At 32.7% G+C, this 16050-nt stretch overlaps 7 protein-coding genes across 7 annotated transcripts; 5 read left to right on the top strand and 2 right to left on the bottom strand.

Annotated features, from left to right (window-relative positions):
* Window positions 1-1331: 1331 nt before the first annotated feature.
* On the bottom strand, window positions 1332-3543 carry NAEGRDRAFT_78794 (cytochrome p450). The gene has a single exon (XM_002680154.1). The coding sequence runs from the start codon at window positions 2961-2963 to the stop codon at window positions 1350-1352; it is 1614 nt and encodes a 537-aa protein (XP_002680200.1). The 5' UTR covers window positions 2964-3543; the 3' UTR covers window positions 1332-1349.
* A 3975-nt stretch (window positions 3544-7518) lies between these two features.
* Window positions 7519-9211, bottom strand: NAEGRDRAFT_47080 (uncharacterized protein; the record flags this gene model as incomplete). Its single annotated transcript, XM_002680153.1, has 2 exons — window positions 7519-8191; window positions 8541-9211. The coding sequence occupies 2 exons, from the start codon at window positions 9209-9211 to the stop codon at window positions 7519-7521; spliced, it is 1344 nt and encodes a 447-aa protein (XP_002680199.1).
* A 308-nt stretch (window positions 9212-9519) lies between these two features.
* Window positions 9520-10092, top strand: NAEGRDRAFT_64469 (uncharacterized protein; the record flags this gene model as incomplete). Its single annotated transcript, XM_002680292.1, has 1 exon — window positions 9520-10092. One exon carries the CDS (start codon window positions 9520-9522, stop codon window positions 10090-10092), a length of 573 nt encoding a protein of 190 aa, XP_002680338.1.
* Window positions 10093-10657: 565 nt separating this feature from the next.
* NAEGRDRAFT_64468 (uncharacterized protein) lies at window positions 10658-12694 on the top strand (the record flags this gene model as incomplete). The annotated part of the gene is made up of 1 exon (XM_002680291.1): window positions 10658-12694. One exon carries the CDS (start codon window positions 10658-10660, stop codon window positions 12692-12694), a length of 2037 nt encoding a protein of 678 aa, XP_002680337.1.
* A 145-nt stretch (window positions 12695-12839) lies between these two features.
* On the top strand, window positions 12840-13955 carry NAEGRDRAFT_64467 (uncharacterized protein; the record flags this gene model as incomplete). Its single annotated transcript, XM_002680290.1, has 1 exon — window positions 12840-13955. One exon carries the CDS (start codon window positions 12840-12842, stop codon window positions 13953-13955), a length of 1116 nt encoding a protein of 371 aa, XP_002680336.1.
* Window positions 13956-14181: 226 nt separating this feature from the next.
* NAEGRDRAFT_64466 (uncharacterized protein) lies at window positions 14182-14913 on the top strand (the record flags this gene model as incomplete). The annotated part of the gene is made up of 1 exon (XM_002680289.1): window positions 14182-14913. One exon carries the CDS (start codon window positions 14182-14184, stop codon window positions 14911-14913), a length of 732 nt encoding a protein of 243 aa, XP_002680335.1.
* A 600-nt stretch (window positions 14914-15513) lies between these two features.
* Window positions 15514-16000, top strand: NAEGRDRAFT_78792 (uncharacterized protein; the record flags this gene model as incomplete). Its single annotated transcript, XM_002680288.1, has 1 exon — window positions 15514-16000. The coding sequence occupies one exon, from the start codon at window positions 15514-15516 to the stop codon at window positions 15832-15834; it is 321 nt and encodes a 106-aa protein (XP_002680334.1). The 3' UTR covers window positions 15835-16000.
* Window positions 16001-16050: the final 50 nt, after the last annotated feature.

Genomic DNA, 16050 nt, shown 5'->3' with positions numbered 1-16050 from the left:
TTATTTGTTGTAAATGCTGAATTCAGCTTTCTGGAGAAAAACAGTCAAGCGATTCAACAGGTCTAATTGTGAATAAATATAGGGCTGATCAACCAAGAACTCTTGAATTCACATTGAACAATGTTCATACAGTCAAAGACTGCAGCGGGATCGTCGCCATATTCCTGGCAGGCTTTTCGTCTTAATAATCCTTAATAATAATTGAATTTTTGTGAACAACTTTTACTCACCCTATACTAGATTTATATATTAGAAATTTAGATTATTGATGGCTACGGCCATATCACGATGAATGCACCTCATCCCGTCCGATTTGAGAAGTTAAGCATCGTCGAGCCACATCAGTACTGAGGTTGGAGACAACTTGGGAACCTGTGGTGTTGTAGTCTTTTTTGTTTTAAGATGAAAAAAAGGATTTGAAATGGTGATTAATAGATAAGTGAAGGGATTTTATTGCACAGTGTTTGTAATTGTTGGTTCGATTGTGTCTACAATTGTTTCAGCCATAATCTTGTTAGAAACTTTTGCCTTTTCATCCCTTTTTTCAACCTCATTCTTGTTTGTTGATTTCCTTTTGGTCAATGGTACAAACGAAATATTCATGGGGGGCCGACAAATTAAAAAAATCATTCCTATTAGGATAAAAGTCAATATCAACAATGAATTGAAAAATGCAACCAGATTAGTACCACTTTCTTACAAATAGAATGAACTTTCGAAAGTCTCATCCATGCCTGATTTTCATTAAAGTAGACACCATAAAGAACTTTGGTGATGACTGCCTGACAATATATCCACAAGGTCAAGCTCAATAAATAACCAGCAAACTCAAAACCAAGAAAAGCTCCAGTCAACGCAAGTGGTCCCATATTCATAGCTGAAGTATAACCTATTAAACCACATAACTGATAAATCTGTTGAAACATGAGAATAATAGGAGAATGTACATTGGCCTCTTGTTTAATACCATTTTATTCCATTGATAGATTAGTAGAAAGGACATGGAAACTAGAAGAAAGAAGACTCATTAGAGAAAAGTATTGCTATGGGTCAAATAATATGGACAGCACTGACGATAATATTATTGTTTAAGTAGGATTTTCTCAATTTAAATTGAGCACAGATAAAATTTCCAATTTCCCAGATGCCATGCTGTACACTCTTATCCATTCCCAAATGATAAGCGATGTTGAAATTAATAAGGATGGTATTCGTATATTTCAATTTCCATCTCAAGACCCTCACATATTCAGGAGATTCATTTTATTGTTTAACTGGAATTTTGATTAACGTGAAACGTTTACAAGAAAATAAGCGCTAAATTGAGTGTTGTAAAATATTTAAGTTTATTAAACTCTCTTTTCATAATCAAATATGAATGGCTCTAAAACAGTTCTTGTAATAATGTATGTTTCTTTGATGTTTGATTGTTGTTCTTTCAAATGCTCTGGAACCTTAATCCTGTATTGTTTCAACAAATAAACAAGGATTAATTTGATTTCTATTAATGCCATTCTTCTTCCAATACAATCCCTTGGGCCAATAGAGAAGGTAATTAAATCTTCTTTTTGGAAATCAATAGATAAATTTCCCATAGTTCCCTTCTCGATATTATTTGGAATGCAGAAACGATCAAATTTGAAATCATCCATAGCATTATTATGAGACAGCTTATGATGAGCATATATTCCAACGTTAACAACCGTTCCTTCTTCAAGGATTTGTCCACCAATAGTTTCACCTCCCTTCTTGGTAATTATTCTTGTGGTATCACCAACAATTGGTTTGGCTCTAAATGCCTCCTTAATGAATGATGTCAAATATGGAAGTTTTTCAGTGACATCTTCAAATTTGATTGAATCCATGGATGGAATTTCATTATCAATTTCTTCAATGAGTTTTTCTTGTATTTCTGGTCTGGTTGCCAACAATCTCAACATGAAGTTCAAAGAATTGGAACTTGTTTCAAATCCAGCAAAGAAAATAATGAAAATGGCACTAACCAATTCGTCATTTGTCAAACGTTCTTCCTCTGTTAATTTACCATTATTGGAGCTTTTCAACAATAAGCTTAGTAAATCTTCATCTTCTTTCACTTGATTGTCATTCTCATATTCCTTTGTCTTTTTGAGAATCATCTTCATGGCTGTCTCTCTGAATCTATTCTTTGCATCTTTAAATCTTTTGAAAATTCCAAAAGGAACATATTCGAATAACCATTCAGGGAATACAAACTTGTATAATAAACCAACTAATAAATCAGAAATCCAACCATGTACTTCGTCTCTGTGTTCAGGATTCTTATCAAATATCTCTATATTGAAATCGAATGCAACTCTATTGATAATGCTTAATGTAATAGACTTCAACTCTTGTGTAGTGTTAACATTTCGAATATTTCCATTAGAATCTGAATCATTATATTTGGTCCAGTATGGAATCATCTTTGCTAATTCCTCCATTGTAACTCTAAAAACATTCCTTAAATGAGAACTGTTACTGAATACTGGATTAGCCAATGTTCTGTGCTTTTTCCAAAGTGGATTATTAGAATCAGCTGAGAATAGATTCGCTCCAAACAAACCAACTGGAGCCAATAGCTCACCCTTTCCAATAGATTTATACTTTCTAACAAGAACATCCTTGATCATTTCCTTATCCCTGGCTATTGTGAAAAATATCTCTGATCCTTGTTGAACTTTAATCATTGCTGCATTTGGATGTTTTGTAAAAGCTTGCATGCTACACAAATAACCATAGTAAACAAACATTGGATCTCCATGCATGAGTGAATCTATAATTGAAGGGAAGAATGAGACATAACCAGGTATGTGTTTATATTTCAAGTAGATTCTTATAAATCTAAAGGTATGAATCATGATATAAATTAGTACTAAGCCAATGATTAGGTACATGACTTGAAATAAACCATCAAGTGAAGAGCTTAGTTCAGTGACTACCATTTTGAGTTATTTTTTTCACACTAGTGCTAGAGAGTGGTTTGGGCCAAGTTTTAAAGTATGTTAAGTACTAGGATCCGATTACATAAAGGAGGAGTTCCAATTCGATATATCTTCCAATTAGTGTTCAAGATTTGATTTCTTAATTTCGGAAAGCGAATAGTTGAGATACGAAGTCCTCGGGATTTTTACAATAATTGTAATGTTTCTTAATCCAATTCTAATCTTCTTTCAAATCAATTTAGGAATCATTTAAATTGAAACATCCAGCATGATTTGGTTATAGGGATTGCTTCTGCATAATCTTTTTCCATTTTTTGTTTGTGTGATCCATATGGAAGTAAATTTTTATCTTTTGACCATCAGTGACTTCTTCGTGAATGAGAACTTTTTCTTCAAGAATTGAAATACCTGTCAAAAATTTTAAAATAGTAGATCTAGTTTCAGTAGTCACACGATTACAACCTTTCAAAATATTTGAATCCAAATAAGTGTTTACCCTTTGTGATCGTGGGTCCTCGTTCCATCCTGTTGTATCAAAAGAATGACTACTCAAATAATTGAAACACTTCCTCATTCGTTTGTAATTCAGTTTTTCATTTAAGTAACTTGTCCAACATTCCATGAAGAAATCTTTTGAGTATATTACATTATTGAAATTCAATAAAGTTGCTCTTTTCATAAACTCCACATCATTTACAAATGCGTTACCCAGACAGGAACCAAATCCTTCATACAAACAGCATTGTAATGTAAATTCTTTGTCATTTTTAAATAAATTTTGGTGGTGAACCTTAAGTGATTCTGTTACTCTTTTCTCATTAGAAAAAAGCTTGATTAATGCACCAAATACTTGTTTCTTGACAGAAGAAAAGTGTGAATCATCTTCATCTTTGAGATAAAATTCTATGAATGAATCAATGGAATTTGCTTTCATGAGTTCTTGTTTTGATATTTTAGTTCCTCTTACATCAACATTACATTTTTTTTCAATCAGTTGGAAAGCAAACTCTGGATCTTTTTTCAATTTTTCGTCAATATGTTTAAAGTGCAACATTCTATGTTGCAAAAGAGCTAGCATTACTTCACGGTCATTTCGTAGGTTTGGATTTTGAAAAAATATATCATTGATGGTCTGCCCATAACAGCTATTAGTATTGTGCGTTAAATAATGTAAAATTACATCTCTATCTTTTTGTAGTTTTTTGTGAGCTACTTTAAATGTTTTTGATGCATTATATTCCATTGCTTTCATTACAATATCTTTGTCAGACATGAATTTAGATGGAATCTTCATATTTGGATCAGCAAGCGCTAGCATGACAATATCCTTGTGTTCCCTAAAGTTGGTTAAATTGTTATAATATTCAGGCTTCTGTTTCAACACTAATGTTATGACTGAAATATCATTTCCCCATTCATAAGGAAAGAAATTAATCAATGTCACATTAATTTCTAGAGATTCCAATAAAAAATTCCTATCATTAAGAAGTTTGTTAGGAATGAGTTTAAAGACGTTTTGCATAATCAATTTTTCAACGTTATCTCGATCGTTATAATCATCATCATCTGTAGTTAATGCCATGTTGAGAAATCGTTCAATTACCTTGAAAAAGTCTAATAGAAAAGTCTTGTCGTTCCTTAATTCCTCATGAACCAACTCAAAACAAATAGGATTTGTCTTTGATATTTCTAACATAAAGGAGGCATCCTTTCGAAATGTTTCTGGAATAAAGTATGGAATTCTAAAATCTTTCTTGTCGTAATAGTATGTATATGTGTTGCAGGCCAATAAAAGTACTTCTCTATCGTTTAATAATTCTTCTGATGCCAATAATATCATTTCCCCACTACTTTTAACTGATTTTAATACTATTTCCTTATCTTTTCTAAAATCAGGAGGTAAATATCTTAAATCAATATGAAAATGACTCAACTTGTGAATGTTATTTTTGAAAATTTCAATAATATTATGGTCATCTTTCAAATTCTCTGATACATAAAAGTACATGTCTGGATTATTAGAAATTGCTATGCAAGCGATCTCATTGTCACGTCTGAGCTCTCTGGGTAAGTACTTGTAATAACCAGGGTTTCCACGGACTGCTTTTAAAGCAATACTACGATCTTTCTGAAGATCAGAAGAAAGGTAATTATAAATCTGACATTTTTCAACTATTTTCAAAACAAAATCCTTGTCGTTTCTAGTTTCATGGTCGAGATACTTGAAGCTAGTTGGAGATTCTACAAGATTCAAATATTGGTTGTTGTTAATTAAATATGGAAACTTCTCATTACATATCTTTAAAATTTCTTTGTCGTTGGAATAAAGTTGTAAAATACTATACAACATTACATCACATCCAAAATTGAGTAAAGTAATTACTAATTCTCTGTTGTTTAAACTTTCGTATTGGATACTACTTTTAACTGGCTTGAATAATCCAAGTTCAAGTGCTTTCGTAAGAACTTTGTTTTGACATAGTAGTATTGGGGGTATTAATAATTCATTCTTGGTAGGATCTTGAATTTTTTCCAATAGTTCTATTTCTGTAGAAATAGCCTCTGAAAGAAATTCAGAATCTTCATAAAATCTTTCAGGAATCGATAACAGAGTTTGAGGATTTTTTCTTAACAATTGAATAGCAGTTGATGGTTTCATGAAGATAAATTTGTTTAAATGGTTTTTGTATCGATAAACCACATCAATATCATTATGATAAGCTGCTCCTATTGATTGAATATAGGATTCACCCAGCCTGTACAGCGAATCGGAAAGGTGTAGAACAAAAGTTCTATCACTAATAATAAGCCTTTGTGCTTTTAAATTAATTTTGCCAAACTCTGCATAACGTTCGGAATTGGGCAACAAACATTTTCCAGTAATTCTAGCCAGACAACTTCTCACCATCGGATCATCAATGATGGTGTAGCCAAATTCTTGTAGAAATGAATCTAATTGTGGAAGGAGAGCCACAAGAAATTGTGTGCTTTGGAGTTTAATTTCTAGCCAATCGGAAGCATGTGTTTCATCCAAAATAATTATTACATTGTCTTCTTCTTCTTCTGATGATGATGATGGTTTTGATAATTTTACTGGTGGTTGATCATGGTTAGCTTCAATTTCAATCGTTAGAAAATCAAGCTTTCGCTTTGGAGCCATTTTTTTTTGTTTTCTTTCCACCATCCAATGGAATTACAATAATTCAGAATATTTATACTTTAATTTATGATTATTCAGTACCGCTTCCTTTATTATTACAAAATTTGGTTTTCTGAAAGAAGTGTTGATATGTTATCGAAAAAAGATTTGCATGATTTGAAAATTATTCATTGTGATGTAAGTCTTCCAATCGTTCTGCTATAGGAATTTGAGGCATTATTGATTTTAACAATTCGAAACTCAAAACTACTCATCAAAAATTCCTAAATTTCAAAGATGAGTATATGCCAGTAGAAACAAGTCTTCCATGCCATGGAAGTATGCGGGTATTGTTGTTAACAAATAATTGACCAGCTTTGGAATGTTAACCAATTTGCTCAAAAACTCCAAGTACTTGTAAAGCAGTTGAATGTTTTCTTGAAATGGAAAATCTCAGATTTACCCTCATTCTCAATAACATCCTTCAACATTTGAACAATCACTCCTATATTATTGAATTCCTTCTTTTTCTTATTGAGCTCACTCACTATTCTTTCTTTTAAATTTCCCTTTTACATTTAAAAATTTTAGAAATTGGCACATTGCAAACAATTGTCAAAAATAATTGTGCCAACACTAATCCAATACTATAATAATCATGTTCTTTTGTAAATTGAACTAATTCGTTTGGAGGACAGTATGGCTCTGATATAAATGGAAAGAACATATTTTCAGAATTGTTGTTACATTCTGGAAATGTGGCTTGTTCTTGTCCTTCCACTTTACAATGATTGAAATCAAGTAAAATGAAATTAAAGTTAGAAACTTTCGGCAATTGTTCCAGTATTGTACTTTTTTCTTTGGCATGAGCTGTCATGACAGGTTTTGTAAATAACACACCAACATTTCTAATAGAAATATCACTATGAATAATGTTATTTTCATGTAAAATGTTAATTGCCTCAATAGCGTCCATCATTAACTTGATAAAACACAATAACTTGGTGTTGAAATCTTTCTGGTTAAGGTAAATATAGAAAGTAACAATATCCCCAACAAATTGTGAAAATGTTACAAAAATTGTTGGTTCTAATTGGGTTGTAAGTGGAATGCTTTCAAAAAACAATTCATCCAATTGCGAACTAGTTATAGAGTGTTTCTTAAATTGAAAAATCTTATTAATATTGTCATGTTGAATGGATTTGACAATTTCCATACCATTCACATTCTCTGAACTATTATCAAAATAGTGAACTATCTTTAAAAACCCACTTTCAAGTTTAAAATATAGAGCTATCTTGTCATTATTTCGTATTTTGGTAGCTGTTTTACCATTAATTCCATATCCTTGAACTATTTCTTTCAAATTATCAGAGTAATTAATTTCTTTGGTGATGGTTGATACTTTTTGTTTCTTTAATCCTGTTCCTTTGGTATTCCTATTTCTCTTATTGAATGTATTTGGTTTTTCTTTGTAATCTTCATCATCTTTGTCAATTTTTCTTCATCATCAGCAGTATATTTTGTATAATTTGAATCCTTTTTTTGCAATTTGGAAGTTTTGTTTTTAGTAAATATAAAACCTTGCAAATTGGTTGTTGCTACAAAACCAACAACCATTACTTTGGTGTACGAATTCAACTCAAATTCATTCAGTTTCGAATAAGGGATAACCGCTAAATGTGTTGTTTGCTTTTCAAACATTGGTTTTTCAATACCAATTTCTTTTTTGAATTCAAAATCATAATTTTTGAAATATTCTTTCATACTTGAAAGTTGTGGATAAACATTGATCATATTATTATCTGATGTTAAAAAACTTTCATAAACCATCACAGAGCGTCCTCTTCTCAATTTGCTTATTGATGTGTTAGGTGATGACAAAAATTGGTATTCCTTTTCAACAAGAGAAATAGCTCTGAAATAATCTAAATGAGCTGTAAGTTTCTCGATAAATTGTTCTCTTTCCTCTTCTTTGTTCAACGAGAATGCATGTGAGGTCAATGCGTACTCAATTCCAAAAGTCTCGATTTGAACATTCTCAACAGAAAGTAAATCGGCTTGCATGCAGAGTATGAATATATTGTCTCTAGAAGACAAAATTCCAAATGTTCTTAACGGCTTTGGGCAATGTTTTCTGTTTCTTTGAGCTGTTAACATGGAAGATTTCAAACATGTTCTCATCAATAAGAGGATTTTTGCAAAGTCTTTGTGTTTCCAAATGGAAGAGCAATTGTCTCGTTGGTGTTCTATAACAAGGCATATGTGATTTAGAGTGGTATCAACTGAAGCAATTACATGACAATCCCTTTTCAAAGATGACGTGAAAGAATAGGATGGGATGTCACAAAATTTCAGGGCTCGATCCAAACATTCGTCTACCATGTTAAAGGGGCCATCTCTTCAAAGTTGTTGTTTTAAACAGAACTAGTACTTACGTTTGGAATAAAAGCTGATCGTTACTTAAACATGCATTTTCAATAATGCAAGTCAGATATGTCCACTCGTTTTCTATTCCAGCTTTTGTGAATTTAGAATAGTTTAATAAAGGATCGAATAGAGAAAATATTCGAGTATTGGATGAAGAAGTGCCATCAAATCTGGAAATCCTTGTTGTGTCTGCAATATTACTGGTTGTTGGTTCAATCTTGAAACATATTTGAAAGTTTACACAAAAATTGAAAGTATTATCATCCAACTTTACATTATGTTGATCCAAGAATGTTCTATTTTCTTCAGCCAGTACTTTTTTGTAGGTACTAGTGTTGTCGTTGTGATTTAGTTGTTGAATCTCCTCCTCAATAATTTTCCCTTCACAACAACTATTAGCAGGCTCCATCATTAATAATTGTTCAATTATTTCAATTCCTTTTGCCTTACTCTCTGTGCAACTATCAACAAACAACTCAATTCCATTCTTGGTGAAAATTGTATCACATATAGCACCGATTGTATGATTTGTTTTAGACTTTGTATTATAAATATCACACAATGAGTGCAAAAATCGTCGAAGTATTTCTTCAATTTCCTCGGCTTCTTTATTAGGCGTTTCCTCCCACGTAATTTCTTGCGTGCCGTCCAGAATGTTGCTGTTAGTTGGTTCCGACATTTTTAATTGGAGAGTACTCAAGCACGAGATTTGTTGAATAGTTTTCAATCCATAATAACATGCGTACTGCCCAAGTCAGAATTGAGGTTTATTGACAGTCACTCCATACTAATGGCAAAAGACAATTGCTTCGTATTAATATTAATACAATAAACTGATAGTAATTGACAGTTTGCATCTAATAAGCGAAACTTCTTTCCATCATTTCCCTCAAACAACTTTTAATTTCCCTAATGCAAATTAGCAGCTCTTTCGTAATTGTATTGAAAAACAATAAGAAAAAACATCATCATCATCCTTCAGTTTCAATGACTAAAGTTGCACCATCAGGAAGTGAGTATGAGGAACAGACAACTCCATCCGTTGTGGCCATCAAAGAACCACTCAATCCAAAGACACAGCCGCGTACTTGCTGCACAGGTATTATTCCACTCAATCTCTTTATTGTTTCAATTATTTCAGTAATGATTCTAAGTGGGTGTTTATTGGTTTGGCTATCTTCTTATCTGGTAACAGAGAAGGCAATTAATGATTTGTCGACCAAGCTCATAAACGAATCTGGAAGAAAGATTATAACCTATCTAGATGGTGTTATGACACCAATCGCCAAATTGACCAAAACCATGGCCAGAGAATATACCACAGGTGTTGTGACCATTCCCATGTTTAGAAATTACTTGTTTCCAAAGTTTGTAGAATTTCGAACTACTGGTTGTGGATTCTTCTTCAGTGTTCCTCTCCCATCCAGATACACCTATACTATTAGTGGAACCACGAGTAATCCATTTCCAGTTTTTGCCTATCAACCTTTTGGATATGAGGGTAATATGTATCCGTGTTATCCAGCCAACGCTGGATTGAAAGGATTTTGTCAGATGTAAGTGGATTCCGTCGACTGCCAGTGGATTTTTATCTGGATAAATCAGATAAATCAAGGAAAAATCTGGATTTAATGGATAAAATTAAAGGGGGGCGAGTAACCAATCAATACCATCATTAAACTGATTCAAAACTTTCGTATAGCCAATGGAATTCATGGCTAAGATCTTGCAATTTACCATCTTGTGCATTTCTTATTAGTTCTGCAAAGAAAATAACACTGCACATTCACTCAAACTCTTCTATTAAATCTTGCTTTTTTTCCAACTATTTCCAATTTGAATTATAATCATATCATTTATTGTTATTTTTGTTTGATCTCTCTTAATACAATCACTAGATGAATAAATTTGTGATTAACTTCCGATTCTACCAATTCTACCAATTCCAATATGTTGACTTGATTCACGTGATGAATTGGATCTGTTGCTTGTAGATATGAGTCTTTCTGTGTTAGTTTGCCAACTGAAATAATAGCAGCTCTTCTGTGTACTAAATTGTATTTTGCAGAATCCAATAAAATCGGAAATATCCATCCATTATCCATTTTATCCTGGCTTTGTCTTGATGGGATCCACTTACAGTGGATCCCATCTGACAAAATCCTTTCAATCCAGCGTTGGCTGGATAACACGGATACATATTACCCTCTTGGATATCCAGGCACCATTGAGAGATATTGTGAACATCACCACAGGAGACATTGTAAAAGTCAATTCTACAGTTGACTTGACTCCTTACGTACCTGCCAAACAAGATTTCTTCATTTATACATTGAAAAACTATTACGAAAAGGGGTTGGAAGGAGTGTATGGAGAACCATACAAGGTTTTGGGAAGTACAGTTGCCATTTATTATTCTCAATTAATGTACGATCCAGAAATTTACAAACTAAACAAGACGAAATCATTGGTTGGATTGGCCAAAGTTAATCTTTCACTAGAAACGATTGTAAACTTTCTCTCCAAGATTGAATTACTGGGAAGAGGTTACGTTCTGGTAGCTCAGGACAATTTCATTGTCATTGGTGGATCCATCGATACCATTTCAGGAGATGGTTTAAATAGCACAAACATCTTTGATGTCAAGTCGAGAAATGCTGGTTCACTAATGAAACAATTCTACGAGTTGAACAATAGAACATTTAGTATTTTGCCATCTGTGATGAAAATTGTGGGAGAATCTGATGGTGTTAGCTATATCATTACTCCGTACAAGTATGTTTTGGAAAATATGCAGTGGAACATTTTCTTTGTTTTGTACGAATCAGAGGTGACTGAAGCTTTGATTTTGACAACTTCAATTTCTATTGGTGTCACTGTTGGAATTATTGTTCTTGGAATTGTTGGAAGTTTTGTTACTGGACTAGTTGTTTCGAGACCTATGAAGTTCTTGGAGAAGCAATTCGAAAGAATCAAAGTTCTTGATTTGGGTAGTGTTTCGAATAACAGTTCCATGTTTAGAGAAGTGAACTCAATTTTCAATAATTTGAAGAATACAGTTGAGTGGCTTGCTGAAATTAAAACTTTCATTCCTCAATCAGTATTTGAACAGATTCAAAATGAACACTTAGAACATGTTGAAAATCAACAAGAATTGGAAAAGAATGCAGAAATATCAAGAAATTCAATTTCTGCCTCAAACGCCTCCAGAAGTCACTTTTCAAGTAAGAGCACAATGAAAAAGGGTCAGCACGCCTCCAATTTATTCAAGATGGGTTTATCCAAGAAGGGTTGTGCAGTTATTCATGTCAAAATTGATGGACTGTCATCAAAATCTCCTGACAGTATTACAACTATTTTTGGAGATATTGTAAACCTTCTTGGTCCAATTGTAAAACTATCTCAAGGAAATTTAAACGTCTTCTCATGTGATGAATTTCAATTATCACTGAATAGTAACAGTGTAGATGTAAGACTTCAAGAAAAGGCATTTGATGCAGCTTTGAAAATTGTAAAGGTAATTGAAAGTTTACAAAAGAAAATCACAGCCAGGGTTGGTGTTTCTATTGGAGATGGTTATGTTGGAAATATTGGATCTTCAACTGCAAGATATTTCAGTATGGTTGGCTCAGTTTCTGAACAGGCAAAGACCTCTCAATTGGCCTCTAAATTCAATGTTAAAATCATTACTGACGATTGCTCAATTTCCTCCTCACAGAAATTAGTGTATAGACCTCTAGATAGGATTCAAAAAGTAACCGAAACTTCAGACGATTCAATTTTCACAATATATGATGTCATTGCTCAAAAGTTAGATGATCAAGATGACGAATGGTTGTACTCTTTGGAAAATTCCAAAAAGAATAACAAATTCCAAGAATACTCAAAGGTATTTGATCTTTTCACCACTCAATATTGGAAAGCTCATGAAAATCTTTCACAATCTGATGCTGTTGGATATGTTGGTCATGCATTCCAAATATTGAAACAATTCTCAGAGCAGGAATTTAAGAATCATGATGTTTCTTGCGATAGAATCATTTCATGTCTCAGTTTCATTCTTGATAATCAGCAATCTTTCAAATCATGTGAATCAATTTGCAAATATTTGACATCGTATTCTAATGTTGCATCTTTTGAACTTGTCAATAAAAGAGATTGAATCTGATCTTCATTACTATTCGAAATCATTCGAAAAGACATTCATTGTGCAATCAACTTCAATTTGACTTTTTCAATTTCGAATTTGAAACAATTAAAGTAATAAACAGATACCTTTCCGAATATTCATTCATCTATCAAAAAAAATGATGCAACAACACACCAACGAACGATTCCAAGATGAACATCTAGTTCTCGGTGAAGGGTCTGAAGGAAAATTCTTCTACAATCGGTCATCATCACCAGAGAATATTGAACTCCAAGAATTACTCATCAAGAGACATGAACCTCATGCAAAAGCTTGTCAATTGGTATCTTCTGGAATTCAATCCATTAGTGCTACTCTCCATGGAATTATAAGTCAAAATAAGTTTGGACCAATTAATTTAATCTATTCCAATGAACTGTATTGTGATTCGCCAAGATTATTCAATTGGTTGGCTAAAAGCTTTAAGATTAACTTGGTGAGTGTGGATGTTGGTAAACCTCAGCAAATTATTTCACAATTTCAAGACAAAAAGTTGTTGAAACAAGTGAATGTCTTGTTCTTTGAATCGTGTTCTAATCCAAATGGTAAAATATTTGATTTTTCAATTTTACAGAAATTGGAATCACTTTCAAAGTCATTGACAACTATTGTGGATAATACTTGGTTGACTGAAACTATTTTCAATCCATTTAGTGTGAAACAAGTCGATTATGTTGTCTCGTCAATGACAAAGTACTATAGTGCTGGAACTTGTATTGGAGGTTATGTTTTGGCTAGGTCAAAGAATGCACTGAAACACATTGAAGAATGGATGATAGTGAATGGAAATCATGTCTCTCCATTCCATTGTGAATTGATTACTCAACAAATGTACAGTATCGATGAGAGGATTGAGAACTCTTCCAAGTTGACTAAAAGGTTAATTACCGAATACTTGAGCAAACACCCAAAAGTATTGGAAATTAATCATCCTATGATTTCTACACATCCAACAAATACCCTAGTTTCCAAGTATTTCTCTAAGGTGCTGGATGAATTTCTAGTACCAAGTGTTTTCACTTTCAAGGTTAAAGGAAGTAAATCTCAAATTTTGGGTGTATTGACTCGTGTCAAGATTATTGAACACAAAACGTCATTTGGAGGTAAAACATCAAGAACTGACCCCTGGCCTGAAGAGCATGACGGTCACACCTTCATCAGATTAGCAATTGGATATGAAGATGATTATTCGAGAGTTGTTAAGGGGTTGGAAGAAATTTTGAATGCCTTATAATTGGATCTTTATAAACACCATACCATACTGTCCATTGTAAAATCTTGATTTTCCATTTTGATTGAACTTTTAATATTAGATTTAAAAAAAAATGCAAAAGTGTTTCTCATTGGTTCGTGTTGTATCCACTCTACAATCAAGATCCTCGAATAGATTGCTATTCCGATCAATGATGATGAAGGGAATTAGTGGAGAATTTTCTGGGAGGAATTTTCATCAATGCAAAATGTATGAATTTTGGAAGAAGGAAAATGAAGATGAAAAGAATACACAGCCATCGTCATCTTCTGCTGCTGCTTCTAAGTGGATGGGAAATGTTGGAGCAAATTTGGGTGGATATATTAATCAGGTGAAGGAAAGTGTTGTCTCTGCTGGTGAAACAATCTCAAACATTAATATTCTTCAGTATTTTAATAATTTGATTGCCTATTTGAAGGAGATTAACATTGAAAAATTGGAAAAGGAAGCAGAGGAAAAGGCCCTTGTAGTATATCAGAAACAAACGGATAAATGTGAAACTGAACAAGAGAAAACGAATCAAGAAACTCAAAATAAGTTTTTAAAATCCTTCCAAGATTTATTTCAGAGTCAAGATCATCCAATACATCAAATGAAAATAGAGAAATCAGGGTTATCGAAAATATTGAATATGGTTCCATTCATTTCTTATGTAGAAACCATGTTTAAATATGTAATTTATCAATCAATGAACATAATATTTGAGGCTATCAGATATAGCAATTTATTGAGCCAAGAGCAAAAGGATCAACTTGTGGAAGATGTCTCTAAAATTGTAATTAAGAATAGTTTGGATCCAATGTCTTTGGCTGTTGAATTGGTAGAATTTACTAGTTTGAGATTGGGAGCAGATCCAAAGGTCGCAAGTCAACTCTCTCATGTAACAAAATTATTACCTTATTTGAAAAATGTTGCTGGGTTTGTCAAGAAATTCAAGTAAATACTCAATTCTTTTATTGTTTAAATTTGAGGTTGTAAATCTTGAAGTTGAGCGAATTTTACAATTTCAAATCTTACAAGTTTTCTAAAAATATTTTCATATTCAAAAAAATCAACTCAACATGAACAATCCACAGCCATCAACAACAACAGACAAGCATGAACTGAGAAGACTCAGAAAGGAGCAAAAACAACAAGCTAAAGAGCAAAAAGCCAAAACAAAACCAAGCAAGGAAGAACGTAAAGGAGTGTTTGAAGGAAATCTCAACAACAAGTTTGAGTCCATTCTAAAAATCAGTGATTCCGAAATGAAGAAATTTGAGATGGCTCCTCCAAGATCGGAAGACTATTATCAGTCCATTGATGTTGTGTCTCTGTATAAGCCATCTTTTTGGATAAATCCTTGGAAATAATATTATTTAAATAATCAATTGATTATTCAACATTAACATCCAAAATCACATCATTAGAAAATTAGAAAGGCACTAACAGGATCAAATTTTAATTCAGTGGAAGCAAAAGAATACAGAAATCCATCGTCATCAGATAATAATAAATTTTTGGATGAGGATAATCCCATCAATTTCAACAATCAAAAATAATGAACAAAATCATGAGCCAAGCCACACAAGTAACAACAAGACTCTTACGTATGCAAAAGGCAATCACTGAAAAGTTGAATCCAATCGTGTTGGAATTTGAAGACCAATCACATAGACATGCTCACCATGCTGAAACAAGACATTCGGGAGGTGCAGGAGAAACTCACTTTGATTTACTTGTTGTGAGTGAGAGCTTTCAAGGAAAGAGGTTATTGGAACGTCATCGTATGGTGAATGATGCTGTTGCTGAGGAATTTAAGAGTGGTTTGCATGCTCTTTCTATTAAAGCCAAAACTCCTTCCGAGCACAACAAGCAATAGATTTATTATCACTTAGATGAGAAAATTAAATTGGAATTAATATTGATGAAAGGAATAGAAAATTATTTAGGATTACAATCATCATCATACAATTAATTAATTTATTTTGAAAATATTTGGAAAACAACAATTAAAAGCGAAAAAAGTAAACAGCTTTACTTCTATCAACAAGAACACTCAACTCTCTTTGCTATTAGTAATGCAAAAATATATTCG

Source organism: Naegleria gruberi (assembly GCF_000004985.1).
Source record: "Naegleria gruberi genomic scaffold NAEGRscaffold_10, whole genome shotgun sequence".
Lineage (NCBI taxonomy): Eukaryota > Heterolobosea > Eutetramitea > Acrasida > Naegleriidae > Naegleria > Naegleria gruberi.
This window is presented reverse-complemented; position numbering and strand designations above follow the sequence as displayed.

What these genes read in the sequence shown, in the direction of transcription:
- NAEGRDRAFT_78794 (XM_002680154.1), bottom strand. Translation starts at nt 2,963, where the DNA reads ATGGTAGTCACTGAACTAAGCTCTTCACTTGATGGTTTATTTCAAGTC.